Below are 18,985 nucleotides of genomic sequence, written 5' to 3'. Positions count from 1 at the left end.
ATGGCGACAAATTAAAGTTGCCTTGGATTTGGTGAAGTATTTTGATTCATAAAAAGTATACGTTAATTCTATATTGATTTCAGATGGAATGGAGTGTTCTCACAGGATATCTCGCCCTTAGGTATTCCGCCATTTAACGACCTTTTAATCCCACGTAATGCTTCGGAAGATATCCGGATAGACCGATTCCGTAAGACCTGGGCTAATACCTCTTAGAGTTTGCTAAGAAATAATTCAAGAATTTCTTCATTTGAACATGGATCTAAACAAAGTTACCACGTACTCAGCCGCGGTCTTTGATCGTATCAAAAGCGCAGCAAAAAGTGCGACGGTAACAGCTGTTTCCGCCACTGTAAGTGCTGTAGGCGCTGTAGGATCTCTCATTGGAAATCCCTTGACCAAAGACTTCGATGTTGGAAGACATGTGGCAAGTTTTGGGCCAAACTTAGCGTGGAAGATATACGAAGGGAAAAAGAAGACAACTGGACAGGTTCTCATACCTCATCCTTTTAATCTTTTGCAGTGAAAGTTATTTTTATAAACGGCTAAGTGATTCTTGTTTTTATTTACGCTTAATTTTAATTGGTGTTTATAAAATCAGTTGGTTGATAGGTTACCGGTCGTTTCGATACAAAGTAGTTTTGATAGAAGTTTACTCAGTCAAGCTGTAAATAGTTCCACATACTTGACTTAAGGAACGAAGAATATTCACCCAAAATGTTTTTCTTGTGCACCCACATACTATATTCAAAGTGAAAGAAATTTTTGTGCAATTTCACTAATTGAGTTCATCAGGAAACAGCTTTATCGAAATGTCTTTGTATCGAAACGACCGGTTTGTGGTTGACATACATGAAGCAGTATGTTTTGAAGGATGCTAGCAGGTCCTTTGAAATATACTGTCAAAATGGCCATCATTCAATAATTATTCTGAGCTGAATTACAGCACCCTCCATCAGTCATTCCCTTAAATCTAAAGGTTTTCCTATATGGTGATTTTATTGATTCAAGCAGGTTATTATTTGCAATAGCCACCTTTCCTGAGTGCTAATTGATGTAGAGCAACAGGTTATTGCTGTGTGCACTGTACCATAAGAATTCATGACCGCTTAAATCAAAAAGAACATAGGACCCTTTTCCATCCTAATGTTTCTTATGATCATCCTCAGAAACGACATGTCACCCTTTCTAAAATATTTCGTTGATCACTTTTACAGTCAACTCTCTCTAAGATGGACAGCTTTGGACCTGAAATGCCAGGTGTCTGTTTTATGGACCAAGGTGTCCATCTTGTAGAGGTGTCTGTTAAGAGAGAGCTCACTGTATTGATGAGCAACTTACCTGCAGTTCATTTAGGGATGGCAAGTCGAGCTCCTCTCGTAAATTTAAAGAAAAAGGAGGAAAAATTTAAGTCGTTGGATATAGATTAGATCAAAAGGAGCTCACATGGGGGCACACTATGTAGATATGGAAGAGGGAATTACTTCTTTTCCCTTAGAGAAGTCTTTAGACCTCCTTGAGAAAAAAACATTAATTTTAAGGATCCTGAACAGTGTGAACAACCAGGAAATGAATTTTAGGCGTCACGAGGGTGACACCTTTTAGACGTGGCTCTTGGCTTGTCAAATTTTACACTTTGGTACCCCTTTATTTTTGTTGTTATTTTTATTATGTAAAGTGCTTTTGGACCATTGGGAATTAGCACTCTATAAATACTGTATATTATTATTATTATTATTATTATTATTATTATTATTATTATTATTATTATTATTTGATTAATAGGTTATGTTGCATAAACAGGCATGTGCTAATGATAATCCCTGTCTTGTACTGGAATGATATTTTTCTTTGAGTGTACTTCAGTCAAGAAAAAATTAAGAGACATCTTAATTAAGAGTTTTAAATAATTTCAGAGCTGTCATTAAGAGGCAGGGACTAGGGATTTCCCCCTGCTACTACAAATGTGGTCCCCGGCTTCATGTACTTTCACAGGAAAATAGAAGTAAAATAGAACCAAAAGAAATCCCTAGCTGTTTGATTCCCCGCCTTCTTGTTATATTTACCCGGCAGCTTAAAATCTTAGTGACATCCCCGAATTTTTTATAATTGAGCAAAATTTCATGTTGTTTTGTGGATCATCAACCCTTTCTCTCCTAGATTGAATGATGGAGGTTCATAAGGGCTCTAACTTTTGAGTCTGTAGGCAAAATCTATTGGTGTGACCAATCAGATGAAACTTCCTTGGCAACGACATTGCATGAGGCTATGTTTTCAGCTAGCCTGAGGAAACAAACAACATTTCGCGCTGCCACCAATGGTGAAAAATAGCCTGAGGAAACTTACGCCTTTTTGTGATACCACCATCGGTTTCCCTGCAAAATGACATCTGAGAAATGAGTGCAGAAATTCCATACTGATGACCCATCACCACCCAGATCTTGCCTTAAAAGCACTGCACAGATCTGGATCATCAGTAGGAAATGTCTGGGCTTTCTTCTTAGACGTCATTTGGCAGGGAAACTGATGGTAGCATTGCAAAAAGTCCTCTGTTTTCTCAGGCTATTTTTCAGCCAAGATTAACATAGCCATAAAGTGGATGTGGAGGACATGGGGCGGGGGGGGGGGGAAAGCTTTTTTCTAATCTTTGTGGGACGGAGTCCAATTCTCTAATCAAACCTTTAGGGCAAAAATCACCCCCTTCCATGCCCCCCTTATCTAGCAGAGTGTTGGTTTTACTTGCTTTTCAATACATATGTAATATAAAAGCAAAACTGAAACAAACCATTATTATTATATTTTGAATTATTTTTCATACCTGCAACTAACATTGTCAATGTCCTTTTTATTGCAATCAGGAAGTGTCCTTGGTTGTTCTGGAGAAGAAGCTATTGGACAGAGTAGACAAGCGAGACAGAGATCTGGTAATGGACACAATGAAGAAGGGTCCCGTACAGCTCACAAGATTAAGACATCCTCGGGTGTTGGTTGTTCAACATCCTCTGGAAGAATCTAAGTAAGACATTTTGATTAATCTCAATGTGTGCAATTCAATCATAGTCTAAACTCCCTTAAGTTGAAGGTAAGGGTCAAATTTGATTCCAGGTTAAAATTATTACAGTCTTGATTTTCAATTTCCTTTGTCTTCTGGGGCTAGGAGAAAAAGGAAATAGAGACTAAGTTAAGTCAAAATTAACCTGAAATCAAATTTGACCTGTAACACTGACACCCTTCAGAAACAGAAAAAGTGTCTGCAACTGTAGTAGGCCCTCTTGATACAAGAATTGTTTTTGTAAGTGGAGTTATGCAAACAGGGTTTGTCAAGGCAGCAGCTGTAATATAGCTCTCTGCTTATGATTGCCCATTATTAAAGATAATACTGTATAATGACACTCTGCTTAGGGATAAAATGCATGTGAGAGATACATGTACATGTAATCTGAATTGTCTTCTTTCAAAATTAATGACTTCAGCGTGCAAAGAAAGTCGTGTCCGATAGCCCGGGGCTAGTGGATTTTGCTATCGGGCTAGTGATTTTGGTTCTTAACTTGCCCAATGGGCAAGTGCTGTTTTTTGGGGAAATTCAAATTACAGGATTGTAATCAATCCTGCTAATTCAAAAGGGTTTTGGGGCTAGTTGAAATGACTCATGGGCTAGTACATGCTATCTACAGCTTGCCCGAATGGCAGGCTGTAAAACTCACTTTCTTTGCATCCTGGACTTATGCCTACATTAATATTTACTCTCATTCAGGGACTGCTTGGCTTTTGCGACTGAACCAATATTCGCAAGTCTGGCAAACATTCTGGGAAAACATGACAACATGCCTTCTCAAATCTCTCCAGAATTTAAGGTAGACATAATTATCATTTGTCTTGTGCATGTTGTGTGTAAAGAATGAGTATGCATAGCTTCAGTGTGAGCAGGGAGGCAAATTCTTGTACCATACAGTAACTGTAACCGTCAAATCTCTTTACAATAATAATATTATTGAAGAGGTGTGTGGTAAAAAGTCGCAATTGGCTTCGCTTCAATTGCCAGATTTTATTCCATGTGCCCTTTAGGCTGTCATTAAAAGCCAGAGACTAGGGATTACCCTCAACTACCTTTAGTATGACCTCTGGCTACTTTCATAGGAAACAAATGGAAATAAAACCAAAGAACATTGTAGCTGTTTAATTCCCTCCTTTAATAATTTAACCCATCAACTTGAAATCTTAGTGACAGCCCTGACCTCTCTAATTTAAATGTGCCATCTTAAGGACACAGCTAGTGACCATTGTAGAGAGATGGCAGTTACAGTAAGTGTACATGTAACTTTACATCTGCTTGAGTAATTTATTATTATTTAATTAACATATCAATTAAACTGTGCTTTAGTTAACATGTACTTGATATAGCTTATAACTAGCATAAAATTTAATTTTTTTCTTAGACATTTGAGCTGTATGATGTTGAAAGAGTCTATGGATTATATCAGGTTAGTTTTAGACATTTGTGATGGGGAATGGGGAAAATTCTGTGTTAAAATGTACATATAGGATGTACATTTTTGTTTGCTTGTTTGGTGTATATGTACTTTACAATCCAGCTGTTGTATGTGGTGTTTACTAATTTTACTTTACTTTGTGTTGTCTGATACTATTTTCAGCTTGTAGAAGGTTTAACATTCCTCCATAATGATGCCAAGATTCTTCAAGGAAGTCTTGCTCCTGAAATGATTGTCATTACAAAGAATGGACAGTGGAAAATTGCAGGGCTTTTCTTCAGTTCAACTCCAGTTGTCATTGATGGACAGGTAACAGCTGAATCATGTTATAAAATTCTGATTGATAAGCATCCTAATGCTCCTTGTTTTATCACTTCAAAAATGAAATATAAATTATAGGTCACTTTCACACACAGCATACCAGCTATTGTTACTGTGAGTTAAACAAGGAAAAATTTTACGGTAAAAATGAACAACGTTTCAAAGTCATCCATGACATCAGTATCAAGTTCAAAATGATTAGAATAAACTGTGAGCTCAGATCAGCTCAGGTCCTATCCTGTTCCTTGAACAAGTGCACCTTAGATTGCCCATCCAGGCAAGTACCAATAACCTTTCACACTTACACTGTACTTATAGGATGGGCATTACTGGGCCCAAGTGGGAATTCTTTTAAAGAAGTTAATTAAGGCTAAACGTGAGTTAAGTCAAGAGAATGTCTTAATGTTTTGCCTAACTGTAAGTTGCTTGTTAAATAAAGTTTAACTTAGCTAGCAAGTACGTAGGAACACTGTCTCTTGTTGGCGGTGTGCAGTCATTTTGGTGGTTCAAGCATGGGGGATGGTCAGCCTTGCTTGCATCAGCTCTATGTACTTAGTGCAGATTTCCTGGGGGCCATTTACTTCATTTAGCATTTGGATCAGGCATTTGTCCCAACCACTCCCTCCCTTTTATTTTCCCACTGATAAATCTGTGTGACAGGTGCCTGGTTCCATTATTGGCATGAGGGCTCATGATTGGAAGGAACTGGACTTTTTCATTTTTGCAAATGTAAATGCTCTCAAAAGTGAGACTGATTTGACCATTTTTTCAGACCTCATAACTGTACACACTGACTATAAAGTGTTTTTACTGAAATTTAACCCTTTAAGCCCTAATATCCACATACAAATTCTCCAGACTGATCTCCTTACATTTCCTTTAAGAATTAGTTAAGAGAATTTGTAAAAGATCAAAGTATTTTCCCTGTAAGTCATCATTTTATTAATTCTCATGACTGTTTCTCTTGAGTACATATTGATATTGTTTGGAGAAAATAATTGATTTTTGTCACTCTTGGGACTTAAAGGTTGCTTTGTCTAAAGTACAGGCCCCGCTTGTTCAAACGTTGGATAGCGCTATCCACCGGATAAATCACTATCCAGATAAGTATTGGGGAAACTAATTGCACCATTCGCTGGATAGAGATTTATCCAGTGGATGGCGCTATCCAGCCTTTAAACAACCGAGGCCAGGTCACATTCCACAGGTCAAGAGTAGAGGTCACTGCTTCATCGATAAATTACCAAACCACACAGATTCCCCTCGATCTAATAGAGCATTTTGTCAAGAGACTAAGGCTAGGAGACACTTTTAATGCTTTTTATTTATCTGTATCATGGTGACCTACTCTCTGACCTGCGGAAAAGTGGCCTGTATTTTAGACCTGCCGAGTATGCTTTTCTCTTCAGTGAATAAACAGACTTTGGTATTGATCTGGATTAGTGAATGGTCACTTTGGGGAGTTGCCCCATACAGAGCTTGGATTGTATAAAGGCTAAATAACAACAATTTTAAATGGATTAAAGTCTCTTCATGCTCAATTGAAATTTCTGTGGAAGTTATAGTAACTGTGGAGGTGTGTGTGGCCAAGCAGTTAATGCCTCAAACCCTGGATCTGGAGGTGCAGGGTTCAAGCCTCACCCGTCGTGTTGTTTCTTTAGACAAGGAACTTTGCTACACTTTGTCTCTCTTCACCCAGGTGTATAAATGGGTACCGGCAACATACATTTACTGCTGGGGGTAACCCTGTGGGACTAGCATCCAGTCCAGGGGGAAGTAGCAATACTTCTATGCATGCTTCATGCTAAGGAAACTGGGATAAGCATCTGGCCGTTTGGGCCTTTGGTTCATGTGCACCGTTACCTTACCTTTATAGTAACTGCAGTGTCTCATACAGTACAATATTGTCTCATGTTATTTTCTATAGTCCATGTATAATGCAGGCCAGTGGGAGCCACGCCTTTGGCCATGGGCACAGCCTGACCTTAACTATGCCGCACCAGAGTATATCCTCTCCAGATCATGTGATGTATCTAGTGATATGTTCTCACTGGGGGTGCTTATTCATTCAATATACAACAAAGGTAGACCACCCTTTGATTGCGACAACAACATGACGGCATTTAAGAGAAATGTAGAACAGGTAAAGACCCATGCAAGATTTTTGGGTACATATACTTTGTTAATGTTGTCTTGGTAAATTCATTTGTAGACCAAATCAGAATATTTTCACATTTGGATAGTCAGTATAAAAAATGGGAGAGAAAATACAGCATTGTGCACGGCTTCTTGTTCAGGGTCTCTGTTGTGTTTATTGATCACTAGAGACTTAATTAAGGAGCCAATAGTAATAAACTCTGAAATGGTTAGCTCGCTGGAAGTTATTTATATCCTGAGAGCCTCTGGTTCATTGTTACAATATTGGCTATGTAGCTACTGTAGGCTGTTCTAGCTTTTGTAACTTAAGGGTAATCTCTAAATATAGCATCAGCATTTACAATTTTGTTGGCACGGGAATATATTTTTTGTTGTTTTTTGTTGGTGGTGGTGGTGGTGGTGGTAGCATTTGTTTATTTGTTTGTTTTTCTTTCTCTTTACGAAGAAAAATAAGGGAAATTTTAAGGGAGGACAATGATCGTATGAAGGTAGTTGCCTTGTGTTTTTAAGAATAGAGATTTCATCAGCATACAATGTAGGTAAACTGTGTGCATTATGGCAGGGGGGCATTGCAGGTTACGTCAAGTGAGAAATTCAGTAGCTTTCTCGCTTTCCTTGTGTGAGGAAAAATGTTCTCTATTGCAGTGTTACAATGTTAATTTATTATTACTAACTAGTATGGCTTTACGATTTACTTAGTTTGCTCAGTACAATAGACTGTTATCACCAGGCAGCCATTTTTAATAAAGTGTATCACATTAATTTTTTTAAAGGTTACAACAATTTTAATCTACCTATGTAAAATGCTCTACCTTACACTGAAATCTTGTAACATGAACAGTGTATGTTTGATTAATCTCTAAAGATTGCTTGATAATTGATAATTATTGTTAGTTTTTTTTTAATTAAAATAATATTATTGTTTTAAAATAGTTTTCTCTCTTCAACTATTTTTTTCTTGGCTGGATGTTGTTAATATTGTTTTTATTATTTTTCTCATAGATGTCGAAGAACAGTGTAACAGCTCTTGGTAATGTTCCTAAGGATGTTCAACAACATGTCAGGGACCTACTTAGCATCACTCCTTCTCTTAGGCCAGATGTTCATCAGATGAGCAAAGTAGGTTGGTTCTGCAAAAGTATTTAAAAAAGATGTCACTTCAACCAGTAACCCTTCATATTCCACTGCAAGTTCTAATTAGCTGTCGTGAAACAGAAATATCCTTAAAGAAAATGACAGTATCAACAACAAAAATCTTTATGACCTTCGGACTTCAACTGCCAAAAGCAAGAGCAAACTATTTTAAGAACAGTTTCTGCTTTTACGGGTGTTAAACTCTGGGATTCATTCCCTTCTAGTTTAAAGGAAGAGACTAGATCGCTAAGCTAAGATCAGGTCATACAAACTATAGACATATTGGATTTTACACAAGCATCATTTATTGTTTTCCTTCCGTCAGATTTCATTCTTTGAGAATGTCGCAGCCATGACCTTGCAATATCTGGACTCTTTGGTGCAGCGTGACGAAATGGCTAAGTCACAGTTTTTTAGAGGCCTCTATAAAGTCATGTCAAAACTTCCAAAGGTAAAGGATTTTTCAACCAGACATTCTAAAGTAAAGTGGATTACCTACACCTGTACATTGAGGTCTTCACAGCAAATAACATCATGGCTTATAACTGACAGATGACCAATAACCTACATGTAGTGACCTAGTTGACTAATAATTTCCACTACTAAAGTTTTATCCTAGGCATCAAACCACAGTTTGAGTAACTTTGACATCAAGGGGGTTGTCACAACCTCATTCACTGACACCAGACAGTCATTTGTTATTCTAATTAAAATTTTTAATGGTGAACACTGGAGGGCAAAGATATGTGTTAAAAGCATGATGCACGTGCAGAGCTATTGTTTTGCTCATAGAACCAATTATTTTTTGGCGTTGTCATTGTCGTTGTCGTCGTGGTTGCGTAAGCTCCCCATTAATGAGAAAAATCAATAGCTGGACTTGGTCTGATTTTTCTGCTCTTATTTCCTCACTACAGAGAGTGGTTATACAAAGAGTATTGCCACAGTTGTGTGCAGAGTTCAGTAACCATCAGATGGTGCCATTTGTGCTGCCTAATGTTCTGTTAATAGCTGAGGACTGCACCACTCAAGAGTTCAGTGATCTTATTCTCCCAGAACTAAAACCAGTCTTCAAAATACAAGAACCTATACAGGTTGGTGTGCAGTCAGTCTTAGCCATCAAACTTTCAGTACATTCCGACCATCTTAAAAATAGATGAACTGTTCAAGCCCTAAGAGTGATCAGCATCGAATTTCCCCTTGTTATATTAGAACCTTATTAAACAGAGTGGTCATGAGAATTAAGGAAATGATCACACAAGATGAATGTGATTGATACTCTTACAACTTCTCCCCACTAATTCTGTAGGAAATGCTTAGGGGCAACAGATGAGAATTGAAATTTTGATATTAGGGTTCAAAGGGTTAAGAGGAGAGATGTCGACAAAAAGTATCCATCACATTACAAATGTAATCTCAAAGGAGTTTTTCATGTCCTTTTCTTAAAAGGAAAGAAAGAAGCGACCATTGCAGGCCATACACAAAGCACACTAGTTTGGGACGTTTTAACAAAGTAGCTATTGATAGGGCTCGAAAAAAAAATAATTCCAACTTTTCCTTTGGAAATTTGCTTACGGGGACCATTGCTTGCTTATCTTAGTTAATGATTTTAGTTACAAGGTGACTTTCTTTGAGTCTTACCCATTAGACAAGTGAGCTGAAAAATTCATTTGTACGCAAGAAAATATACTTTTCCTGGACAACGAGACGGAGTTTTTATTTTCAATTCTCTTGGCTGAAGACGTTAGAAAATGACCGTAAACACTTAATAGCAGTGAATGCAATAGCCGATTTTATGCTAGAGACGTAAAGTGGTCTGAGACGTTAAAGTCATCTTTAAGACGGCTTTAGCGTCTAGTATAAAAACGGTAATATACATGTAAGACAGGCGGCTTTTAACGTCCTCTGTTGGAGTACGTCCGAACGACGCACTTAACAGACGACTTTAACGTCTCAGACGTTAAATGCGTCTAGACGACTTTAACGTCTCCAGCACAACAACGGCCAATTATACAGTTAATGTATAATAGAGGATTACCGCTTAATACACAGGTTTCACGTTTGATTGTGTACTTAAAGTTCCCATTGTTGGATTCACCCTAAGGAAGGCGAGTTTTCAAGAAGTCCTTTGAATTAGATTTTAATTCTGATAAGGACGTATCCCTTAGTTGTGGCTCTGATTTAAGTATATGAGCAGAAATTCTAAAATTGGGACGTTTTCCCTTATTTTTTTATAGGTTGTGATTATCTTTCTTAAGAAGATGGACTTACTACTCGCTAAGACGCCAAAGGATGACGTAAGAGACCATGTGTTACCCATGGTCTGTAAAGCTCTGGAGACTCCTGCTGAACAACTGCAGGTGAAAATATTAGCCAACAAATTTGTCGAAGTTCTCTTTTTAAACAAATAGGACTCCGTGAAAGGAGAGTCGAAGAGAAGAGGTTTATCCACAGACTAAAAGTTAGAACTACTTCATACAGAATAATAAAACGTACCACACGAAAATACTGCTCAGTAGCTTACATTTACATGTTTATCTTATCTTCATCATCAGCTTTGGTAGTGAATTAAGTTTTACATGTATTTGTCCATGCGTTGTTATTACTTTTGCAACTCTGCTATACAATTGTAGATGTTCAAATTGCAAATTTTGTGTATGTTTTAATCCTAGGAAATGGTTCTAAGCATCATTCCTTCATTTTCCAACATGATTGAATACTCTGCAATGAAGAACTCCATCATTCCACGCATCAAGAACCTGTGCCTTCATACGACATCTTTAACTGTACGTGTAACGTTGAGTGACGTCATTCTCCCTTTTTCTAAGCTCAGTAAAATCATTTGTTTTCCAGTCTGGTTGTTAAAGCTCTGCCTAAAGTTAATCCAAAGACTAGAAGAATTCTTTTTTCTTCCCCTGTTCTCTTTGGTATGAAACGTCCCCGAGAGGGGGAGACAATCATAGCCGTGGGGAGAAAATGTGAGAGAGAGAAAGTAGTCATGTCCAATACTGTCAACATGATACGCGTGGAAAAATACTTTTCACAATTTGTACGAGCGGACAAGTTGCCGCGACTCGACATACAGAGTTGTCGAGTGGAAAATGCATCTCATTAGTTGACTAGGGAGGGCATCTTAGTTGTCGAGTCGTACGAGCGGACAAGTTGCCTCGACTCGACAGACAGAGTTGTCGGGTGGAAAATGCATCTCATCAGTTCACTAAAGCAGAGATCCGCTCAGTACAACCCTCAGAGAAAGAGGTAAACGAAATCGAGAACTCTAGCGGGTTCTATAATCTGCTGACATGTCATCTTCGACACCTGTACAGTTTGACTTCTTCATTATTGTTCCTTAAACAGAGTACAGTTGTTTCGTTTTAATGTGACCCTTTCGTTACGAGTCGTTTCGGTACTGCATTTCTATAAAAACTATAAAAATTTCTTGTTCTAAAAATGGCGTCATGGTTGTAAGTGGGAGTAAATTAATTTAGCACAATTATTCGCCATTTGGACGGCTTAAACGAACGAACTTGAACGATTTAAAAAGCTTTGTTTATGCACGGCTAACCTCGTTCTCTCTATAGCTGTGCATAAACAAAGCTTTTTAAATCTCCTGAGACAAAATGGCCTCCAGGTGACAAAGGTTTATAGGGTTTCCTCTTTTCCTTGATGCTTAGAATGCAACGAAATTGTGTGTTGCTCAGGTTTGAGTTGATCTCTGCAGATCCCCTACCTTCATCTTTCCTGTGAAGAGCTTTAGATTCTAATTAACATTAACTTAAAGCTTTAGTACATATGAGAAAGAATGGGGTCAGGAACTAACTATCGCCTTTTGTCAAATCAGATTCGAGTGAACGCTCTGGTCTGTTTGGGGAAGATGTTGGAAAATTTGGATAAGTATGCAGTGTTGGATGACATTATACCCCTGATGAATCAGATCCCATCCAGAGAACCCCCCACTCTTATGGCCATACTTGGTAAGCACATCCACCCCTGTGGGGATCCCAGATACAGTGTACCCCACCCCTGAAAACACTTTCTATGACAAAAATGCTGTTATAGATTTTACCTTTCATTCTGGCTTGCCTTTATTGGAGGGTAAAGGTAAACGTTTTACTGTTTGATACCTATAAATTTACCTAAACAGTAGATAAAACGTATTTTTGGTAGCCGAAACCCATCTATTAGTTAAAGTAGCTTATTAAAGTCCGGGCAATTAACAACCAATGAAAGAAAACTCGCCCTATTTTGTAGTAGTTATATCCGGGGTTTGCACGTACCTTGAAAATCCTTGACAGTCCTTGAATTTTGAAATAAAAATTCAAGGCCTTGAAAGTCTTTGAAAATTGCAGTCGTTGCTGGAAAGTCGTTGAATTTCGGCACTAACTTTATCCAACCCAGATTCTCAAGTGCCTAAAAGCAAACACAGAAAGACCTTCTGGATAAAATTGCTCATGTTGTGGAAGAACTAAAAAAGGCATAGACTCAAGGCTCTTTTTTGCACCAAACAGAGTCCTTTAAAAATGGGAAATGTGACCTTGAAATGTCCTTGAATTTTTTGTTCAAAAAAGGGTACGAACCTTGTATATCCTTAGCATTTTAAATCAACGTTTTTATTCCTCATCAGGAATATTCAAGCAAACAATGATTCACAAAAAGCTTGGCATGGATAAGGACTACCTGGCGACAAAAGCTATTCCTTTTTTGTTTCCTCTAGCTGTAGAACCAGGACTTAATCTTTCACAGGTAATTTGCGTGACTCGCCTAAATAAAGGCGACGTACTACTGACCAAGTAATAAAACTAAAAAATACAAAAAATGCACTTTATTTGAGTGTCAAGGATTTAGCACGAAAGTACTAATTAATTGGGGACACTATTCCTACGGGACGACCATTTTACGTGGTCATGCGAGCCACGCGAAGGTCTAGCCGGGGGTTCCTTCATTTCTCAGTTATTTAAAGACTCTGAGTATATATTGGTGCGGCCCCGGGAATCGAACCCTCAAACTCCCGCTCTGCAGTCAAGCGCTCTACCGACTGAGCAAATCCTGCCGCGGTCGAAGCATTGATCAGTATGTGGTTTCTTCTTACAACTTTTAATTTAAGCTAATGGATAATTGTCTTGTCCTTAGTTTGGTCAGTACATGAAACTTATCAATGAGATGGTGCGAAGAGTGGAGACGGAACACCGAACGAAACTGGAGCAACTTAACAAGATGCAAGAACAAACCAAGTAAGACTGGGACCGGTTAATTTTCCACAGCGAACTTAGCCTGTGTTGCGGACGTGATCTAGTCGCGGTTAGCAACGTCTGCGAAGCAGCACTGATATTCTTGTTCTGGGCCCCGAAGGACTCGACAAATTGTCGGAAATACGTTTCGAAATACCCATCAACCTGATTTGCAATTCGACAGTGGCTGTTAAAACAGCGTCAGATAAATTGAGCGTGGACTTTCCTTATCGCTGTATCACAGGTTATGTTTTTTTACCACGAGGCAGCGTGGTCGAGTGGTCAGTGCGTCGGACTCGCAATCCAGCGGTCCCGGGTTCGAGAGCCACTTGCTGGATTTGTCCTCGGTCGTCCCGAGTTCAAATCCTCGGCCATGCTTATAAATATCCAACTGGTTGCTTCCTGCCAGTTGGGGTTTTTAATCCTGTTAAGTTGTATTTGAATTTTATGTTTCTGAGTATTTGAGTGGAGTGCCTGTAAACTAGCTGGATAAGCTAAGTGCATTTTCCACTACAACCAAGCCTCTTTTTTAAAAAACTGTCTGACAGGACGTCCTTAAAGTTTGCTCAGGAGGTACAAGAAGCAAAGGCCATGGATGATCTGATGGGTAAAATAGAGAACCTCATGACTGGCGGTACCCCTGACGCTGAACGTACAGGTAATTAAACAATTTTCACCGTCTTGGTGCACCACCTTAACCATCCTCTACAGCATATAAAACAGCACCTCTTAATAGTGCTACTCAAAAGGTTCACCCTTTCGTATGAATGGTCACACTTTAAGACTCGAAAGTTAGAACCACCTTGTACAACACAATACACAACACTACGGGGAATTACTTCTCAGTAGCTTTCATTTGAATGGTCATGCTTTATAATTTCATCCACAGCCTCAAAACGTTAGTACCACCTTGTTCAGCGTAATAAACAGTATCACAGGAAGTATTCCTCAGTAGCTTTCATGTGAATAGTCACACTTCAGCATACGTTTAAACCTCATTTTACAACTCAAAACTCGGCTTACAAACTTAAACAGTGAATGCGGTGTGGTCCCCTTGGTTCATGCAAAATTATGAATTTTTGCTTCTGCTTCATTTAAAGATAAAGTGAGTGCTTCTACATCCTCGAGATCAATGGGCGCAACTAATTCTGCAGAGGTGAGTAGCTTTCAGTCGGTTTTCTTTCTTTCTATACATGTCTTTTAACCTCGTGGCTTCTTGTTCAGGGTTTCTGTTGTGTTAATTGATCTCCAGAGACTTAATTAAGGAGCCAATAGTAAAGAACTCTGAAATGGTTAGCTCGCTGGAATTTATTTATTTCCTGAGAGCCTCTGGTTCATTGTTACAATATCGGCTACATAATTAGGTTGTTCGAGCGTTCGTAACTTATGGGTAATTTCTAAATATCACTACTGCAAACAACTTTGTCGGCACTGGAATATTGTTTGTTTGTTTGTTTTTCTTTTTTCTTACGAAGAAAAACTAGGGGAAAATTCAAGGGAGCTTAATAATCGTATGAAGATATTCGCTTTTTCTTGTATTTTTTCTTAGAATAAGAGATTTAATTGGCGTGGGTAAACTGTGTGCATTATAGCCGGGGGCCATTACGGGTTACTTCGAGTGAGAAATTCATGCCGTAGGTTTCTCGCTTTCCTAGTGTTAGGGAAAATGCTAAAGATTTTTTTTCTCTGCTCCAATGGTAGCATTTTATGCGGGGTTCCTCATTTTGCTCGTTCAAAAGTCGTTTATTCGTTTGTCACCGTCGACGTCCACCTTTTTGGTTGTTGTTGTTGTTGTTTTGTTATGACCAGCCAGGACTCAAGGAGAATGACGTCATTATTTCCTTTTATTCCAATCATTCTGCTTTCTGGAGCATAGCAGGTCAATCAACCAATATTCCGGATCATTCTATGCATTCTTATTCTAGAATACGGTCGATCGAACGCACCTTAAGAAAAGGCGACCCGATCATGAGTAGCCTGAGAAAACAGCCTACATTTTGCGACGCCACCACTGATTTCTTCGCGAAGTGACGTCTGGGAAACGAGCGCAGAAATTCCATACTGATGACGCGTCACTACCCAGATATGGGTTGTGCGTCTGATTGGATTAAGCAAATTTCCAACCTATCAGGAGCACTACACAGTGCCCAACTTCCTTTCTTATCGATCTTTCTCCGAGGCAGGCTATAGAGTGTTTCGCATGACGTCACGGCGGCCATATTGATGTTACTAAGCAATCAAACGACGCTCATGTCGGGGTCCCAAACCAGTCCTTTAGTAGTTGAGCTCTTTTCTTCCGTAAACGCTTTCTTTTGTTCCAATGAATTTGCATAGATAGTGGCCGCGTGAGTGACATCGCTTTGTTTTTCTTTTCAAGAGAAGTTAAATGAAGTTAAGAGTTGCAGCTCATTAATTTCTCTTCCTAGTTCAACAGAACGTTTGGTTTGCCAGAGAATCCGTCACGATCAAAAGGCGCATCTCTAAATGGAAATCTGTTAGGTGTCGATGAGTTTGCGATGTTACAGCCAACCAAACAGCCGAGTCAGGATATACAATCAAATAAACCAACTCAAAAGGTGTGGTTCGTTTTAACTGAACTGTTATTTGTTTCTACCTTTATTTGCTGACTGATCTTGATTCAATAATGGGGGCATTTGGCTCCATCCCCGAGACTGTGGACGTTATCTTATAGTATTACTTTACAAATTAAATCTACGGAGCAATACCTTCCTGTGGCGCTGTTTATTATACATTCAACGTGTTTCTACCTTTTGAGTCTGTGGATGAAATCCTAAAGTGTGACCATTCAAATGAAAGCTTCTGAGCAGTACTTTCTTGTGGTACTGTATATTACGCTGAACAAGTTGGTTCTAACCTCTGATTCGTGGATGAAATCTTACTGCACAAACGTTATTTTGCAATTGGAACAGGGCTTATCCTCCTCTAATAAAAATAACCGTGTTAACATTTTCGTTGAAGAATACTTCAATGGAGCTTTTCGGGGTTTAAATTTTTGAGAATACGCAAAAAAAGCTTAAAGTAATATCTCGTTCCCGTAGTCGTTCTCTTCCTCGAATTTGAAGGTCCCTATTGACATCATAACCCAACTGCCACTTAAAACCCATAATTCCCAGGATACAATGTATGTGACATGATAACAGAATGAGCCGACAATTAACTTTTCGCTTTGCAGTTCTCCCCGCAAAAGAAATGAGCCGACAATTAACTTTTCGCTTTGCAGTTCTCCCCGCAAAAGACCTTAGCGTCAAGCTCGTCCTTTTCTGTACCATCTCGACCAATGGCTGCTTCCTCTTTTTCGCAGTCTGGGACCTCCAGCTTCGGTTCCTCAATGGCCATGTCGTCAACACCCTCTTACGGAATGGCGGGATTAAATACTGGTAATACAGGAATGGGATCCGGAATGACTGGTTATACGGGAATGTCCGGAATGAATCCTGGTATGTCGGGATTATCGATGTATGGAATGAACTCGGGTACATCTGGATTATCAGGTCTAAATTCAGGATCAATGGGGATGAATCCCGCGGGATCCACACCGAAGTATTCAGCTACGGGATCATTCGCGGGAAGCCAGTCTAAAAACGCGGGTGGATCGTCGGCGCTTGACTCGTTGTTTGCTCCTGAGTTAGGACATTTACAAATCAAGAGTAAACCATCGATGAGCGCTTTGCAAGCGCAACAAGGGCAGCACGGTGGCATGAATCAAGGTACATGGTTATATGCGTTTTTGTTGAGTCTAGTTTCAAGATAAAGCTCTTGAAGGCACTGGCAACTACATTTCTGATCCCGACTAAACAACTTTGACCAGGGTGGGTTAGGGGAGGGGCCTTAGTGATACCAGATCCGCGGGATAGGCGTTCTGTGGGTAAGGAGGTGCAAAATTCGAACACTTTTTTTCCACGATTGTAAAACCTTTCTGTAAGCTCCAGCCAAATATTTTTCTGGTTCGTTTAGGTTCGATGGGAAGCAGACCCATGATCCCGCAACAATATGGCGGTGGTATGATGACGTCATCATCCGGGATGTTCCCGATGCAACAACAGCAACCAATTGGTGGAATGAGTGGACAGCAGTATCTGTACCAGTCTCCACCGAATCAATCATCCACGAATAGTGGAAATGACTTGAAAGACCTGTTTGGTTAATGAAGTCCGGCTTCGACTGTGAAATTGTGTTCGTGCAAGGGTAGCGGAGTAAAAAAAACGTGCTTTGATTCTCCTTTGCGCTCTGAGCGTGAATTTACGTGGTCAGCTGGGTATTTATGTGAATTCAAATAACTATGATAATGTGCGGTTGCAACAAAGTTGCCCTTGCGGACTTACTGTAAATGACCAAATAAACATCCACTCCCAAATAAACGCCTCTTATTTAATAAATACCCCGTCTACGCTGTTAAAATTGTATTAGGCGTCCCTCTCTAATAAGCGCCCCCTATGAAAATCACTCCAAAATACTAGGAATGAGCAAAAACGAGCAAAATCATTCCATTCATACAGTTTCTTGCTTGATTAACAAGGCCTTGCGGGTAACACAATAACCCTGAGCGAGGGTTGTGACATCATTGTTGGGATTTGAAAGAGCGATATGGATCTCTAGACCGTACTTGGCGTAGACGTCGACATATCAATTGATGGAGTGGACATTCCGCTATTTTTAAACTCTCTTGATATTTTTGCCGATAGCAATTTAATTTTCTTGAGCTTTTTACAGATACGAGAATAAACGCTCCCTATCTTTTAAACGCCCCTGTTTGGACCCCTAGAATTAAATAGACTCCCCGGATGTTTATGAGATCATTTACGGCAGTTGGCCGTGAAAAAGCGGTAAAAGTGAATAGTGAGCTCAAGCAAGGACGCTTTTGAGCGACGAACGTCAACCGGAAGTGAAATGCCTTCATTCTTGGCCAATGATTTTCCCCAAATTTTTGGTCAAATCGTCTTTATCAGACTAAAGGCTAGTCTGCTACACAGCCGTTTTTAGTATCGTCACGCAACGTTCCTCCCCACTAGCGTTGCGTGACGACACTAAAAACGGCTGTGTAGCGGACTATAAACTAAAGGCATGCACTTAGCAATGAAAATTTGGAAGCGTTATGGCAAATTAAAAGGAATGGGGTTCGCTTCCGGTTGCCATGCGTAGCTGTAAAACCCCTTTGCTTAACTGAACTCCCCATTGCGTAAACTTGTGCAACAGGGGATATTAAAATAGTCAGTTTTAATAATAATTGTTGACGTTTAAGTTTGTTAACAAAAAGGTTGTCATTCATTGCCTTGAGTCTCTCTAAAATCCGATTTCGGGGAATTTAGTTTTTTAAAAAAAAAAAGCGTTTATTTAAGATCTTGAATGTCGAGTTGTAAACGTAGGCTGGTAGCTTAAAATCATTATTTAAAGAAAAATAAAATATTACAGAGAACATTTAATTGAATTTTGCGTGTAGATTTTTTTCCCTTTTGTTTTATGAGGATAATGGTCATCATCAACAAATATTAATGGACATCTCCTTAAAATAAATGCCTACATGTAGAGTTGGTCCTTGGTACTTTCCAGTCATTTGTTTTTTTTACTTCCTTAAAGACTGAGACCTCCCTTGAAGGGATACCTGGAGTTGATCCTTGCTATTTTTCAGTCATTTGCTTG

General features: G+C 39.2%; 1 protein-coding gene across 3 annotated transcripts; it reads left to right on the top strand.

Annotated features, from left to right (window-relative positions):
* The first annotated feature begins 19 nt into the window (after positions 1 to 19).
* LOC140940513 (SCY1-like protein 2) lies at positions 20 to 18,773 on the top strand. 3 transcript variants are annotated; one of them, XM_073389499.1, is made up of 19 exons: positions 20 to 490; positions 2,859 to 3,016; positions 3,755 to 3,854; positions 4,437 to 4,481; positions 4,653 to 4,799; positions 6,739 to 6,954; positions 7,971 to 8,087; positions 8,428 to 8,553; positions 9,017 to 9,193; positions 10,337 to 10,459; positions 10,772 to 10,885; positions 11,941 to 12,073; positions 12,724 to 12,842; positions 13,230 to 13,330; positions 13,876 to 13,985; positions 14,428 to 14,483; positions 15,754 to 15,903; positions 16,650 to 17,055; positions 17,303 to 18,773. In XM_073389499.1, exons 1-19 carry the CDS (start codon positions 257 to 259, stop codon positions 17,491 to 17,493), a joined length of 2,823 nt encoding a protein of 940 aa, XP_073245600.1. In that variant the 5' UTR covers positions 20 to 256; the 3' UTR covers positions 17,494 to 18,773. The 3 variants fall into 3 exon arrangements, with proteins under 3 accessions (XP_073245600.1, XP_073245598.1, XP_073245599.1); XM_073389497.1 differs by having other exon boundaries at positions 16,569 to 17,055; XM_073389498.1 differs by lacking the exon at positions 4,437 to 4,481 and having other exon boundaries at positions 16,569 to 17,055.
* The last annotated feature ends 212 nt before the right edge of the window (positions 18,774 to 18,985 follow it).

The sequence above is a fragment of the Porites lutea genome, chromosome 6, assembly GCF_958299795.1.
Source record: "Porites lutea chromosome 6, jaPorLute2.1, whole genome shotgun sequence".
NCBI lineage: Eukaryota > Metazoa > Cnidaria > Anthozoa > Scleractinia > Poritidae > Porites > Porites lutea.
Note: the sequence above shows the minus strand (reverse complement) of the source record. Positions and strands in the feature narration are given on the sequence as shown.

Coding starts and splice junctions, on each gene's coding strand:
- LOC140940513 (XM_073389497.1), top strand. CDS start 257: ATGGATCTAAACAAAGTTACCACGTACTCAGCCGCGGTCTTTGATCGT. Junction 12,074..12,723: donor CACTCTTATGGCCATACTTG/GTAAGCACATCC, acceptor ATTCCTCATCAG/GAATATTCAAGCAAACAATG. Junction 17,056..17,302: donor GCACGGTGGCATGAATCAAG/GTACATGGTTAT, acceptor TGGTTCGTTTAG/GTTCGATGGGAAGCAGACCC.